The 16,278-nt window shown below is 50.9% G+C and overlaps 1 protein-coding gene across 1 annotated transcript; it reads left to right on the top strand.

The window, feature by feature from the left end:
- The first annotated feature begins 2,057 nt into the window (after positions 1-2,057).
- On the top strand, positions 2,058-14,891 carry LOC118597179 (keratin, type II cytoskeletal 79). The gene is made up of 9 exons (XM_036208488.1): positions 2,058-2,637; positions 4,068-4,285; positions 5,820-5,880; positions 5,994-6,089; positions 12,276-12,440; positions 12,636-12,761; positions 13,293-13,513; positions 14,013-14,047; positions 14,273-14,891. The coding sequence occupies exons 1-9, from the start codon at positions 2,164-2,166 to the stop codon at positions 14,476-14,478; spliced, it is 1,602 nt and encodes a 533-aa protein (XP_036064381.1). The 5' UTR covers positions 2,058-2,163; the 3' UTR covers positions 14,479-14,891.
- Positions 14,892-16,278: the final 1,387 nt, after the last annotated feature.

Here is a 16,278-nt window from a genome sequence, read left to right as displayed (position 1 = left end):
CCCTTCCTGGACCTGTGGTGATCTGGCTGGCTGGGAAGGCGAGACTGTCTGTGAGTAACACCACCTTTGCCACCCAAGAGTGGGCCTGTGCTGCATAGGCATCTGCCACCAGCTTATTAACTCCTGGTGCAAAGCCTGGCATTGAGAGTGTGCTCAGTAAACACGTAAATGAATTGCATGCCTGAATGTAGTTTTGGGGTGGGGTATGTTCATGTTTACAGCCTGACTCCCACCAGTCCAGCCACACAGTGACTCACAGCACTGACTGACATCATCTTCCTGCCTAGGGGACCACAACGGCAGCCTGGAGGCTAGGCTCCACTCACAACTATCTCCTCTCCCACGCTGCCAGGCAGAGATAAGGGAGCCTGAGAAAGTGCTCTCAGCCTGAGGTGATTAGTGGGAGATGATGGCTCCATCCAAGGCTGTTGTTTCTCCAAAGCCTTCTACGGTGGGCTGCGCTTGGAGGCAGAGAGGTTGAGAGTTGAGCTTTATCAGATGCCTGGTATCCTAACTCTGAGTGGGGAGGGCAATCTTTTGGGTGGTGTTAAGGGGCTAGTTCTGTGGCTCTTCACCTCTGGTAGGAGCTGAATTCAGTGCTTCAAGTAATCGAGGACCACTTGAACTTCCTGTGAAAGGTCCCTCAGCCTCTTTTGTAGCCTCAGTGAGGTCCTGCGCTTCTGTTAGAGTCCAAGCTGGCTGAGCATCCCAGCTCTAGCCTGGCAGAGTAAACATTGCCCCCATCCTTGCCTTAAGCCAGTCTCTGACTTTTCTGGACTCTCCTCTACCTGAATGATGAAGAGGTGAGGAGTGCTGGTCTCGAGGCCCTCTTCCAAGGTCTGGGATCCTGCATCTGAAGTCTCTCCAGTGCTGTTCCGGCTGTGCTTGGTTCTAGAAACCTAACTGAAAAGAGAGCGGGAGATGATGTAAAGTGTCATTGTCCTTAGGAACTGAGCATACAGACTCCTGGTGGATAGGGAAGGAGGTGATGGGGGTACAGCATGAACCATCTGGGGCCTCTTGGATATATGTACACCTTCAGATACTCCAAAATGGCTGGGCTCTGCTGGAAGGCTCCACCAAGGAAGAGCTTAGGAGTGGTCAGAGCTCCCTGCCCACTTCTAGCCCCAGGAAAGACAAGTGAGGTCCTAAGCATAATACCCCCATCTGAGGAGACCAGGCCTTTCTTTTCCTCCCTCCCTCCCTCTCTCCCTCCCTTCCTTTCTTCTTCCTTCCTTCCTTCCTTTTTTCTTTCTTTCTTTTTGTTTGTTTTTCTTTTTTTGTCTTTTACTTTTTATATTCTAGTTTTAAGACAGGATCTCATGGGAAGCAGGCTGGCCTTGAACTTCTGATACTCCTACCTTGGCCTCTGCAGTGCTGGGATTATAGGTGTGTACCACCATGCCTAGTTTGAGCCAAAGCCTTTCAACCCACATTGTGTGCCCAGCCATACCAACGGCAGGGCAGGGACCCTCCTTTTGTCCTTGGATCCTTTTTGCCCCACACAGGGTTTCCACCCAGCAGACACCTGCCAGTATAGACAGAAGAGCAGCTGCCCCACCCCTACGCTGTCACCTGTGCCCCCCACGCTGGACCTGCCAAGAGACAGGAGGCCGTGGGCTGGGAGGGTGGGACTGGAGCAGGCCTGGGCACTCTCTCCACAACCCATTGCCCAATGCGCCTTCCCTTGCCACCTGCACAGCCCTGGGCCCCGGGGCCTTGGCTTACCACAGGGCCCTGGGACAAACCCCACAAAACAGAGCCCCATTGACGGCAGGCCATCAGGGCTGGGTAGGAGGAGACCAAGTCAGCCACTGGGTGGTGAGGGCAGCCGTGGGAGCCCTATCATCCTGTTCCAAATGAGGAGAGCCTGCGGGGGCTGGGGGTGGGCGTGGGGGTGTGTGCTTCTCACCCCGAGTAGTCTCTGCTTAGGTGCAGCTCTCTAGTCTGGGTGATGGCTGGGAGAGGCCCTCCCATATCCTCAGGGAGAGGGGCTCCCTCCAGGCCCTCAAGGCCCCTCCCTCTCACCTGTGGTAATCAAGGCAGGAATGTGGAACCCAGGGCCAGCCCCGCTGGGAAAAGATAAAAAGCCCCTTGGCAGCTCAGCAGCTCACTGTGCTAGTTCCCTCAAGCTCCCAGCTGCTTCCCCACTTGCTGTCAGTCATGAGGTCCTCTGTGTCCCGGCAGACTTACTCCACCAAGGGAGGCTTCAGCTCTAACTCAGCCAGCGGAGGGGGCGGGAGTCGGATGCGAACCAGCTACAGCTCGGTGACCATGTCCAGGAGCAGCGGCAGCGGCAGTGGCGGTGTGGTCCGCTCCTGCCCCGGCTCTGGGGGCTTTGGCAGCCGGAGCCTCTATAATTTGGGAGGCAAGAACATCTCCGTCAGTGTGGCTGGTGGCACCTCCTCTGGCCGGGCACTAGGAGGCTTTGGCAGTGGGGCCTATGTGGGCCTGGGGGCTGGCAGGCAGACATTTGGGCCAGTCTGTCCCCCTGGGGGAATTCAGGAAGTCACTGTCAACCAGAGTCTGCTGACACCTCTCAATGTGGAGATAGATCCCGAGATCCAGCGGGTACGCACCCAGGAGCGTGAGCAGATCAAGACCCTCAACAACAAGTTTGCGTCCTTCATCGACAAGGTGGGTGGGGCAAAATTGGGGGAGGGGAGCTGGAAGCTGGACCTCTAATGGAGGGTGGTCTGGGCAAAGGGAATTTTAGCCATATGCACCAGGCAGGCAGGCAGGGTGGGGTGGCTGAGGTTTCTGCTGTGAGAGCGTCTCAGGTGCCCAGCCCATCTGACTGTGTTGGAGTCTTTCATACCGTTAAGCAGCAGCCTTACCTCGTAATCAAAACACGTGTGGTCCTCAGTGTTCTCGTTAGGGAGGTGGCCCTTAATGACTTGTGTCATTTTATAGCTGTGGGCAACCAGGCGTGGCTGAGGAATCCTACAAATTATCCCAGGTTGAAACCTTGGGATCCTGTCTGTCCTCTCCAGCAGGAGAAGCCTTGGGGTCAGTTACAATCAGAACACGGGGTACAAAGGAAACCCCCATCACTTCTCCTTTTCTGGTTCCCTGTTCCAGCTGAGAAGCTCAGGTTGGGGTGGACAGTGAGGAGGGTGGCCACCATACGGTTTGACTATTATGCTCTGCGAGTGTCCTGGGTCCTGTCTCACCTACAGGGTGACTGGGATGGTCCTGGTGCCACTGTGTGGCATTTCTTGCTCCATTCTGTCAGCACTTCGTAGCTGGGCTCTGAGCCTAGGCAGTGGGGTCATGACGAAGGTCTGAGGGATAACTCATGGGGTTTGTGATTTGAACTTTGAACACAGAAGGCCCCCATCCCCTTTCTCATGTGGTACCCGCAGGGTTCCATGAGGGGTCAGGGTGGGGGATGCTTTGTCTATTTCAACGGTATGAAAACAGAGGCTTAGAGTGGTCCTGTGACTTGCTGAGGATCACACAGGTACTTTACAGCAGAGATGTAACTGTGAAGTAGGTTGCAGAGCCGCATGGTCTTGGGCACCAAAGTGCACCTGCTACAGAGCTCCTGGTCACGTGACTGGGGCCTGGGTTGCTGTGGAGGTGGAACCTGGATAACAGAGGATGAGGTACGCCGCCCACTTCTCACCTTCTCCCCTGGTGACTTTTGGTTCTTTTGTGAGCTGCTGTGTGGTTGTTAGAAATTGAATTTGGGTCCTCTAGAAGATCAGCCAGTGCTCTTAACTGCTGAGCCATCTTGCCAGCCCCCTCCATCTCTCTGATGTTTTTTAACAGTTGACTTTGATGCAGGATAAACACTGACCTCATCCAGTTTTACTCACGACAAGTGAGAAAGTGAGCCAGAGAACCAAGTGCTTAGCTCAGGTGACCAGCTCACATACCATGAGCACAGGGCCGTGTTTGTTAACTCCGGAGTCTTTTCCGTCTGTGTGGACTGTTGGTTGTGCAGGATTGTCCCTTCCCAGTGAGATGTAGGTGATGCTGCACTGCCTCGATGATGCCGGCCCCCGGTGTGCTAGACGAGGCTCTCCAGAGGATGTCCACCAAGCCTTTTTTTCCCTGGCTAGGTACGTTTCCTGGAGCAGCAGAACAAGGTGCTGGAGACCAAGTGGGCCCTGCTGCAGGAGCAAAGCCAGAATGCAGGGGTCGCCAGGAGCCTGGAGCCTTTCTTTGAGACTTACCTGAACAACCTGAGGAGGCAGCTGGATGCCAAGCAGAGCGAGCATGGGAGGCTGGATATGGAGCTGAGGAGTGTGCAAGACAATCTGGAGGACTTCAAGAACAAGTGAGAGACATAATGTGACCCTGTGGAAAAGAACTACCCCTCCCCCAACCCAGGGAGTGATACCCCTGCTGGGGGCTTGGGGTATTGGCATGTTTGTGATTTTTTCATTTATTTATTTATTTATTTATTTTTGTTGTTGTTACTACTACTACTACTACTACTACTACTACTACTACTACTATTATTATTATTATTTGTCTTTTTGAGACAAGGTCTCACCCTTAGCCCAGGCTAGCTTTGACCTCTTGGTGATCCCCCTGCCTCAGTCTCAGGGAATACATGTGTGAGTCACTCACTGCACTCAGTTTCATAATTTTAATTTGTAAGGTAGGAAGAATAGTGTCCCAAACCCCATGCTCTTGTCATCGACATTTGGTTCAGCCAATCTCATTTTGTCCTTCTCTTTTCCTGCCTCCTGCCTTTTTGTCTCCAAGCAAGTCTAGTCATCTTGTAACTTTATTCATAAATATGTTTCGTAGGTATATGTGAGAGGTTGGCCAAATCACCTCTCCTGTGTAAAGCCAGAACTGACACAGGAGACCAGGGGTCTCTTCTCTAGAAACTGAGGAAGGCCCTCACTAGTCTCTAGAAACTGAGGAAGGCCACTGGCACTCCCATGTTCTTTCTTACATTTGGTGGTATTCCAAAGTCCCTTCTTGAGAAATACCAACATCGGATGTTCTTATGACTGTGTCACAAGTTCCTTATCTCCTCCCACAACCTTAATTCAAACCCTGACAGGTATGTTTTTATAGTTCATTTGCCTAACTCGACCTAACAAAACTTAAACACAATGCCACAATCATATCTAAAATGTTCAGAATACTAGTTCCTCAGCCCCAAGGAATACCTAGTTTGGAATTTTCAGCTGCTCCATAAATACCATAAACTTAGAAAAATGAGCATTTGAATTGAGATCCAAATGATCTTCCTACAACATGGTTGGCAATACATATATTTATAACATTTAAGTGTAATTTTAAAATAATTTCTCCCAGGCAAAGGCAGGGGGATCTCTGAGTTTGAGGCCAGCCTAGTCTATAGAGCGAGTTCCAGGACATCCAGGGTTACACAGAGAAACCCTGCCTCAAAAACAACAAACAAACAACAACAAAGCACTTTTCCCATAACTTGACTTTGGCAATTTTTAAACCCTCATCTCAGCAGAAGCAGTTGGGCAGGAATTGTTTCAAATGGCAGTGTGTTGTGGAAAGTGGAGACAGAGGTTAACCAGTGTCGACACAGCTGTCCTGACGGGTATCGCCTCCAAGGGCTCAGATCCAAGGAGATGGCAGTCCCACAGTGCCATAATATTGTGCAAATTTGGTGCCCCTTTCTTCAAAAAGGGGAAGAAAGTGTTTAAATAAAGACATCACCCCAGCTTCTTCACTGGTTGATAGCATTAAAGAACTGTTCCCCAAAGATGTTTCTGGGTGGTGGGAGAAACCTATCAAGTCTTCCTGGGAGTCAGGTGAGCCCACAGCCTAAAAGACAGAACTGGATTGAGCTGACCCGAGCCTTCCCTGTGTTACAGGTACGAGGATGAAATCAATAAGCGCACTGCCTTGGAGAATGAATTTGTGTTGCTCAAGAAGGTGTGCGGGGATGGCCAAGCTAGGGGAGGAGGTCCTTTGGCTGCCAGGGTCCTGGGTGGGTCTGCAGAGAACTGGACTCTGGTCTGAGCATTCTGCTCTCTCCCTGTCTTCAGGATGTAGATGCTGCCTATATGGGCAGAATGGATCTTCATGGCAAAGTGGATACCTTGAACCAGGAGATCGAATTCCTGCAGCATCTCTTTGAGGCGGTGAGGAGACAAATGGACAGACACGATTTGCATACATTTCTTTCTCACTGGAGAGTCTCCCACGGAGGTGTGAGCTCACCAGTGTAACTAAACTGGTAAAAGTTTGGAGCCTACAGGACCGGGCAAGGCTTGGTGGCACAAGCCTTTAATCCTAGCATTTGGAGGCAGAGGCAGGTGGTGTGAATTTGAGGCCAGCCTGGTCTATGAAGATGTTACAGGCCAGCCAGGGTGACACAGAGAGACACTGTCTCAAAAGAGAAAAAAAGTTGGGAACCCGCCCCTTTAATGAGTATTACCTCTCATATAGTAGATGTGTTCAACAGGGCTAGGCCCTGGGCCATCTTTGTGCATAATCCTCTTAACAGCTCCATAGTGTGGGTGCTACCATTGTGCCCATTTGAGAGCCAATGGTACTGTGGTACAGAGTAACTGTAGAGGCAGTGCCCTTTGCCTGATCAGTTTGTAATGGGGCAGCAGGGATAGGCAAACAGGGATTGTGCTCCAGGTTTGTGAGGTAGGGTGGTGGGTAGTTCAGTGAATCCAGGACTGATCCCAGGAGACAGGGATCCTTGGAGACTGGGTCCAGAGGGTTGAGCTTAGTGGGAATTTATTAGAGAAGCAGATATTCCTAGCATCAGCAGGGACCTCACAGCTAACCTTGCATCCAGGGCAAAACCCCTTTCTGTGCCATCCAGACAGGGGGTCATGCAGCTTCGACTTGAATCCTCCAGGTGGCAAGGTGCTCACTGACTGTGAGGTCAGGTGTTGCTCCCACTGAGAGCTCTGTTAAAAGGTGACTAAGCTTGGCAGTGGTGGCACACACCTTTAATCCCAGCACTGGGGAGGCAGGGGCAGGCAGATCTTTGTGAGTTCAAGGCCAGCCTGGTCTATAAAGCTTGTTCCTTGACAGGCTCCAAAACTACACAGAGAAACCTTGTCTTGAAAAACCAAAAAAAAAAAAAAAAAAAAAAAAAAAAAGGTGACTAAGGCTAGGTGGTGGTGGCACACACCTTTAATCCCAGCACTTGGGAGGCAGGGGCAGGTGGATTTGTGGATTTCTTAGTTCGAGGCCAACCTGGTCTACATAGTGAGTTCCAGGACAGCCAGGGTTGTTACACAGAGAAACTGTGTCTCAATAAAACCAAAACCAAACCCAAAACCAAACAAAACCAACACAAAACCAAACAAAAACAAGAAAAAGATGACTTGGATCTTATGAGGATGAAGAAACAAAAATCTGAGGGATATGAGAAGCCAAGCAACAGGGCTCTTAGTGTTTAGCAAGCAGATGGGCAGGGACGGCAAATGGACATCTGTTCTTGCATCCCAACATTCCTTTAGTTTGTGTACTGTGTTTTAGATACCACCTTGTCATTCTGGCTGTTTAGACTGTTTCTGGAGATTTTCAAATGGATGCTTTCAAGAGCGATGCACACACACTTTTCTCCAATAATCGGGTAGTTGAAAGAAAAGTATGTGTGTGTGTGTGTGTGTGTGTGTGTGTGTAGGCAAGTACTGTGCCACTAAGCTCCATCTACAGCGATTAGTTTTTCAAACAAGCCCTTGCTATATAATCCATTCTGGTCTGACACTCACAGCCTTTTTCTTGCCTCAGCTTGCCCACCAAGTACTAAGACTATAGGCATGGTCCACCACACCTTGTGCTAGCTGAATTTTTATACAAAATGCAAGAGTTAATGTCTCTCTTCCTCCTTTATACTGCTGCTGGGGTGTGTACCATCAAGCAATGCCATGTAGGCACTTGGGAACTGGATTGTCCTATTCTATGTGTTAGTGGTGCCCTTTTAAAAAAACTGGATAAATGTTCTGTTCAGAACTTTTAAATTAAAATATTTTTATGATTATTATTTTTTTGAGGGACTCATGTACCCCAGGCTAGTCTTGTATTTTTGGTTGTGAGCCTAGCCTTTGACGGCTGAGCCATCTCTCAAGCCCCCCAGGCTAATCTTAAACTTGCTATATAGCTGAAAGTGGCTGAACTCTTGATCTTCCTGTGTTGACTAAGGTTACAGGTGTACACCACCACTCTCGGCTTGAACCCAGGGCTTTGTGCATGCTAGATAAGTGCTCAATGAACTAAGTTACTCACCCAGACCCTCCTGTTTTGGTCTCTGATAACAGTCCCACATAAGTCATTGCTGAGACAAGAAGGCAATCAAGGTTAAGAACAGAGCCCTAAGCTTCCATTGGTGACTTTCCAAAATTCTATCATTTTATTAATCCAGATGGTGTGGCTGAAGCGCCTCAGCTACTTTAACACCCACCTAACCAAGGTGGTGCGGAACCTTATGACTGTCATCTCAGTACTTGGGAAGTGGAGGCAAGAGGCCCAAGTTCAAGGCCAACTTGGACTATACATAATGAAGGCCTGTCCCCAATCTATTTAACATACTGTCTTCTGGGGCACATTACCCTGTCTTCTTTTTCTTTTTTTTCTTTTTTTGTTTTTTTGAGACAGGGTTTCTCTGTGTAACAATCCTGACTGTCCTGCAACTTGCCTTGTAGAACAAGCTGTCCTCAAACTCACAGAGATCCACCTGCCTCTGCCTCCCAAGTGCTGGGTTTAAAGGTGTGGTCTACCACCACCTGGCTTGTCTTATTTTTAAATTAAATTATATTCATAATCATTTGCAATGAAAGGGGGCAGGGCAGAAGTTGACTTTGGGTCTCTTCCTCTAGTACTCTCCACCATAATTTTTTGAGACGAGATCTCACACTGAGCCTGTACTTCACCGGTTGGTCAGCCAGCCTTGGGGGTCCATCCATCTCCCTTCACTCCAATGGTGTTACAAGGCACACACGAAGCTTTTTACATAGCTGCTTGGATCCTAACTCATGCTTGTATAACAAACATTTACTGCCTGGGTGATCTCCCCACTCTCTTTCATCTTATTTTTGGGATTTCTGGAAAGGTGTGGTCAGATAGTGTTCATGGTAAGTTTTTTTGGCTATCTAGCAATACACTCGTGTGTGAAAATGGAACCTGCTTGGTGGTTTCACATTTCCTCAGGCAACTCTTGGTGGCTCCATGCCTCCTTCCATGTTTTAGAATTTCTTAATTTGTATCCTGATCTCTTCCCTCTGAGGAGCAGGACATTTGTGCTTGGGCTCTGGACTCTTCATCCTTGTTTCTTTGGGATAATGGCTCAGTGTTCATCTCCTTGGCCTTCTCCGGGGCCTCCTAGGATCTTCTTTCCATGGGCTAGACTCTGAGGTTGCCTATGCCAAGCCCTCTCTTACATGTTCCAAGTCTACCTTGGTTTCTGTTTCCAGTCTGAAGACTGTTCTCTGTGCTGGAACTGAGGCAGGTGACGCAATAGTTGAGTTAGCACCCAGGTCTTCTGCAGACATTAGCCCGGTGTCCATTCCCTCTTGTGTTTCCCGATCTGCTGGGCTCTTCTGCTTTCTTCCATCTAGTTAGCTAGGTGGAGCTTGCCATAAAGGATTCTGAGTGTTTCCCATGTCTCTTTGCTGCGATCCCCTGGTGGTCTCTCAGGAGGGAGGACTCTTCTGTCTACCCTTGAGCTCAATTATCTGTTCTCAGTGTTTCAGATTTGGCATTGCTCTACCCAAAGCACAAGGCTAGCTGGCTCGCCCAGCATCCCTCTCTTCTGCTTTGCCTTGCTCACTTAACAAGCATTTATGGGGTTCCTCCCACATAACAAGTAAGGCAAAGTTCCTGCCCTTGGGGCTGGGTTCTGAAATGAGGAAAGCCCTGTTGGGACAGACTCAAGGTGCTAAGGCATACAGGGAGGCTGTGGGGGGGGGGCTCTGGAGGTCAGGAAGGAAAGCCCTCTGAGGAGACAATACCTGCAATAGATCTTAGGGAAGAGCTGGACTTCAGCAGCAGACACAGGAAGGGCCCAGCTGAGCAGGGACTTGGCATCAACAGTGTCTGGGGTGGCAGGAAGTTGGCAAGTTGGCCATCGAGTAGATAGGAGAATGAAATGAAGCTGTAGAGAGAGAAGGTAGCTAGGGGATCACTTCCTGTCAAAGGGCTTCTTCATCCATCAGGGCTTCCTTTCATGGAAGGAGGAGAACCAGACCAATGGTTCTTTTGCCAGTGATGGTGGCCAATCTGGCACTCAGGATTCAATTCCATGTTCTGGTTTTGGCCATGTCAAATCTAAAGAAAACCTGGAGGGTGAGCTGGCTCTCACTAAATGTCTCACTGACATGAAAACAGCCTCTGAGTCCCCTCTCTAGACTGGGGACATCAAAGGATCCAGCTCCCCCTAGGACTCTACTTCTGTCTCTCTGGCTTGTTTGCCTGGACCCCTCCACTGTCCTCCACCTTAGGGCCTCTGGTGTCTGTGGCGACACATGCTTCCCCTGCCAAGGGACTCTTCCTGTTTATTTTCACTGGTGCTGCTTCACGGAACACCTGGACCTTTCTCTCCATGTTATATCATGACACCAGTCACCATTGAGGCTGTTATTGGAAGGGGACTTTCTGTCCTGTTGCTTTACAAATTCCAGGTGGATTCTACTCAGGTCACATGCTGCTCTGTGGTGGTCTGAGGGTGGGGTTTGGGGTGCTGGAGCTGGGAGGTGATGCTAGCTGTGTGTCCCAGAGGACAATAGGCACACAGGGCCATGAGGAGTCACCTGGGACAAGGAGGCCTTGGGGCCCCTGAACCTTTAGAGGAATCTGAGCAGATGAGTGGATTTCCTGAGCACCCAGCATGGCCATGTCTGATCTGAACCCTCACAGCCACCATTAATGACACACATAGAATGTCAGGTTCTTTGAGTCTCAGTAATTTGTTACCTAGCTGGTACACAGCAGTCCAGGAATAGCTTGTCTCCCAGATTCTGCCACTTCTCCTTTCCACAGTTTCAGTGACCCATTTCTCTCCAGCCTTGTGCTTAGAGCACAGCCAACATCCCACATCAGTTAGATATGGTCTCCATCTCTTAGCTTTTTTTTTTTTTTTTGTCTGAGTTATCTCAGGTTCTGAGGTCAGGCTCCCAAGGAGTTGACAAAGGCTTCCCTTACTGCTTTTTGATTTGGGGCAAGTGACTTAATCTCTCTATGGAACAAGAAAAAGAAGTGTCCTGAATCTTAACACATCATGGCCAAGCTGCTAACTGAACCGCAGTGGCTGCTCAGAAAGGGAAGAATGTTGCTGTCTCTCTCTGTGTCTGCCATAGTGTCCTGGGCTGTATGTGTGAGATGCTAGAGATGTAGTTAGAATACAGAAGACATTTTAAATTATTTTTCAAGACAGAGACTTATACTGTAGCCCCTACTCCTTGGAAACTTACTATGTAGCCCAGGCTGTTAGGCAACTGTAGCCCAGGCTGGTTTCAAATTACAGCCATCCTTTGGCCTTGGACTCCTGAGCGCTGTGAGCACAGGGAGGAGCCACCATGCTCAGCAGCAGTTGTCCTTGGAGGGAACATACTCTGCTCTCAGGAAGTCTAGGAGGAGGACCAGAAGTGCAAGCAGCTTTCCAGCTGGAGTTGAGGGCAGTCTGGTAGCAGCTCAGGGAGCCACGGGACGACTGAGGCAGAGCTCTCTGGGAGCCAATGAAGTTGTGATCCAGTGAACAGATCACAGGCCCTCAATTTCTGTTATCCTCACAGCACATTCACAGTCACCAAGGCATAAAAAGTTGGTGGCCCTAGAAAAGCCAGGACATCTTGAGAACATTATAGTCTAGTGCAGGGATGTCTGAAGCCATCGGGCTTTGTCACTGTCTGGTTCCAATGTCACCCCTTCCCCTTGCACCTGGTGCTCTGGTGTGCCCTCTCTCCTTCCCTTATCATCAGGGTCACTATGGATGGTGGAGCAGGTGGCTCTGAGCAGGCTGCCTGCCCGGGGGCACAGAAGTAGCTTTCATGCTAGCTAGGGGGTTTCTGTGATCCTCACAGAAACCAGCGAATGTGCTAGCACTGAGCCAGAGTGGCACAGGGCAGGAAGGGACACTCCCCTCATGCCCCAGATCTCTCAGCAGGAGGCCTGTGGATCAACAGTGAAGATGAATGCCTATACCATCCAGGAGATGGAGGTTCTTTTTCAGTAGTAGATTCTCTCTAGGGTGGATCCTGAGGAAACCTAGGATGTCCCTCTGAGGCCATGCAAGGTTCCTGTTCTCCATCCCTTGCTTCTTTCTAAGGCTTGGAGCAGGGCTCTGGTGGCAGCTACTCCTGTTTCTTTAGGAGCTGAGCCAAGTGCAGACCCATGTGTCTGACACCAATGTGGTGCTGTCCATGGACAACAATCGTAGCCTGGACTTGGACAGCATCATCGCTGAGGTCAAAGCCCAGTATGAGCTGATTGCCCAGAAGAGCCGGGCTGAGGCTGAATCCTGGTACCAGACCAAGGTGAGCAGAGGACTAGCTTGGGTGTGCAGGTGGTGGTTGGACCTCCTCCCCTAGGGAGACCCAGTCCACTGGGCCCTTCCAGCCCTGGGACCTTGTCTACTCAGCTCTCACAGGACTTCCAGAAGAGGGTGGGCTCTGAGGCCAACAGTTAGCCAGCAGGTTTTTGATAGTCACTGACACTTTTTCGGCCTCCAGTATGAAGAGCTGCAGGTGACAGCTGGGAAGCATGGGGACAGCCTTCGAGACACTAAAAACGAGATTGCAGAACTCACTCGCACCATCCAGAGACTGCAGAGTGAAGTGGATGCAACCAAGAAGCAGGTAGGCCACAGGGTCAGCCTGGGAAACTCAAAGTCTGACCCATCAAGATCAACCTGCTCCTTTTGGGAAGGGGCTCACAGGTCAAGTGATTGGGGTTCAGACAGGGGAAGGGACTTGCCAAAGGTCACAGAGTGTGTGTATAAGTGCTAGAGCATGTGGGATGAGTTCCTTCAAAGCGGTAAGTCTATCCCATCTCCAGGATGTCAGGGGGCGGGGCAGAAGGGTCTATGGTGCTGACTCTGTGTAGGTATGAACAGTGTGGCTTCTTCTATGGCCTGAACACGGCACTTGCTGGGTAGTCAGGTTGCATTGTTCACTTTACCTTTTCTAAAGCCCTGGGGGGATCTGAAGGAGGGATTGTGATAGACTTCTGGGTTGCCTCAGTTCTCTTATTAATTCCCTTTCAGTTACAATGTCTCCTTCTGCTTTTCCCAGGTTGGTTGGGTAGGGTGTGGGGCTTCTGGCTTGAGAGCAAAGGGATGAATGGGATGACCCTGGAAGGTGTTGCCAATGCCATTTTCCCGTGGGCAGTGCCAGCAGCTGCAGACCGCCATCGCAGAAGCAGAGCAGCGTGGGGAGATGGCGCTCAAGGATGCCAAGAAGAAGCTTGGAGATCTAGACACAGCCCTGCACCAGGCCAAGGAAGACCTGGCCAGGCTGCTTCGTGACTACCAGTCTCTCATGAATGTTAAGCTGGCCTTGGATGTGGAGATCGCCACCTACCGCAAGCTACTGGAGAGCGAGGAGAGCAGGTGGCAGCCCCTCTGCTCCTCTGCACACATTGGGGAGACCTGGAGTCTGTGGGTGGGACAGAGGATAGTGGTGGTGCTCTAGGGCTCTCCTCCAACTCCCAGTTCCCCTGTTTCTGCTGTTCATTTCCTGGAGGAATTGACTATCCATATCCTTTGGGGTGTCCCAGCTCAGAATCAAGGTTTATTTGGCCTGGCCAGGCTCAACTCCTTCCTTTGGGAAAGACAGGACATTCTGTCCTTAGGAATGTGGGGTGCTGTCAGTGTCCCTACAGGAAGTGGGAGTGAAGGGAAGCTTCAAAAGCCTCCTGCAGAACTGCCTTTAGGCTTTGATGAGAGGCCTTGGGTCCTGGATTGGCGCATACCCCTATTTCTCATATCTCTGGGTCTTGTCCTCAGGCCCTGGCACCAAGTTGGTTGCATGTAGAGGCAAGGGGAGGGGAGAAAGGTTTAAACATGGGTTTGCAGACCGCTGACAACTCCGGGCTCTTGTTTCCCCTAGGATGTCCGGAGAGTGTCCCAGTGCAGTCAGTATCTGTAAGTATTCAACACCCTCCCGGCCCCTCCCCAACCCTCCCCACCCTTGCCTCCGGGTCCAGGTCCTAAGGGGCCTTTCTTGGAGAGTCAGTGTTAAGGGGGTGGGCAGTGTGATCTTCCAGTGCATTGCCGCATTACCCTGCTCTGGTCCTTTGGGGGGATTTCTGGGATCCCCCTGTTCCTTCCTGGCGACAGCTCTACTAAGCCAGAGCCTTTGCTTTGCAGCGGTGACTGGCAACTCTACCTCCGTGAGTGCAGGAGGAGCGACTAGCTTCGGGAGCGGCTTCTCTCTGGGCGGGGCTGGCGCGGCCAGCAAGGGTGGCTTCGGTGCCAGCGTGAGCTATGGCACTGCCAAGGGCGGGCAGGTCTCTGGAGGAACCTCCATCCTGCGGAAGACCACCACGGTCAAGACCTCTAGCCGGAGATACTAGCAGCAAGGTTTTGTGGGCGGGGCTGGGCTGCCGTCCTTGAGCTGGCCACGCCTTCCCAGGAGCAGAAGCTGAGTATTCTTAGTGCACAATTTTCTTATGATTTGCATTTGGGAAAGGGCTCAAATTTACTCAGATTTTCTCCTTGGTGATGCAGTGGGATGGGAGGGAGGTTAGGGCCACCAGCTGGATGACTTGGGGTGACCTGACCATTTAGATAGAGAGGTAGGATGTCCATGTCTACTTTTCACCTCAGCAGATCTGCTCTGAGTTCAGGGCAAGCTGGAGAGGAGAGAGGGGGCAGCAGTGGTTCCCAGAGACCTGCAACCTCCTCAGTTTCTCACCAGACGTCACCTTGGCCACCTCATGTCCTAGCCCCTGTCTGTGCCTGTGATGTGTCTCAATAAACAGCAACTGCAGCAAGCTGCCTGTGGCTCCAGTCTGGTCCCGTCCCCCCCCCCCCCCCCCCCCCCCCGCCCCCGGGAACTGGCATGTGCCATTGGGCAGCACTCAGGGCACAGGTGCAGACTCCTACACTCCTGCCTTCAGAACCAGGCGGGCTTCGGTCAGATCTCACCGTTGCCACTGTTAGCTGTGTGAACTTGGGCACAGTCCTGATCTCCGAGACTAGTTTCTTCCTTTGTAGAAAGTGTAGCTGTGAGGAGACATGGAAAGCACATGACTTAGAGAGCCCTCCCCCAGTCCCCTTCCCTTCCCTGGACCTCTGTATTCTCTGCACACACCTCAGGTGATTTCACCCCCAGTCCCCCTCATCTGGTCACCAATACAAACACATTTAATTGGACTGTGTGCTTTATAGATCCATTACTTTGCTCCAGGATTAAACAGGGACACAGGGCTCTCCATTTTCTAACTCAGGTAATGGAGGCTCTTACGAGTTAGCTTGCATGTCCCCTGTAGTGACAGATGAGTGGTGGCTAGGGCTTTTCAGGTTCCTCTCCTACTGAAGTTCCTTCACTCTCTTGGCTTCCTGCCTCCTAAGTCACCTCCTTTCCTGCTCACCTACCTGCACCCAGCCTGGGCTCCACTCCTCACTGACATGTAAAAGGTGGAGGCCGAGCTATTTCTTCCCCGTTCCACGCTGCCCACAGCCTGTGCTCAGAGCCTCCTCTCCTGCCTGAGCACTGCTGAGCACAGGAGCCTATGCTTTTGTGCTCCCCGGAGGACTAAGGAAGGTTGGTGCCAAGGCTGGGGGATACAAGCAGAGACTCTGAACCAAATCCTCTTTCCCAGCCGGGGGACACAGTACCTTGACTTGGCAATCAGCACTCCCCACACCACCACCACCACTGAGCTTTCCTCAGGGTCTTCTCATGCACGCTTAGACTTTTAGGGATGAGAGCTTAGGCACTTGGATTCTCCGAGAGGCTAACCCAGTCTCTCCAACAGTCTCTGATTTCAGCACTCTGAGAGGCTAACCCAATCTCTCCAGAAACCATTTCCAGATGAGGAAAATAAGGCACAGAATGGTTAAGTAAGGTTTTAGGGCCACAGAGCTGGATGTAGAATCAAAAAAAAAATGTTGCCTCAAAGCCCGGGCTCCTCGTTGGGTTATGCCACCCACAGAGAAAAAGAAATTGGTAGGCAGTCAGTCCAAACAGTTATTTCACGGGAGAGAAAAGCTGCCAGTGGTGGGGGTGGGAATCCGGAGGGAGGATTTCTGCCCAAAAGCCACCAGAAGTCAGTGGCAGAGTCAAAAGCAGCTCCACAAAAAGGTAAATTTAGGGTCTGGAAGCTGAGCAATATAGTTTTACCCAGCTTGTCATCAAGCTCAGAATTGAC

This window comes from Onychomys torridus, chromosome 16, assembly GCF_903995425.1.
Source record: "Onychomys torridus chromosome 16, mOncTor1.1, whole genome shotgun sequence".
Classification (NCBI taxonomy): domain Eukaryota; kingdom Metazoa; phylum Chordata; class Mammalia; order Rodentia; family Cricetidae; genus Onychomys; species Onychomys torridus.
Note: the sequence above shows the minus strand (reverse complement) of the source record. Positions and strands in the feature narration are given on the sequence as shown.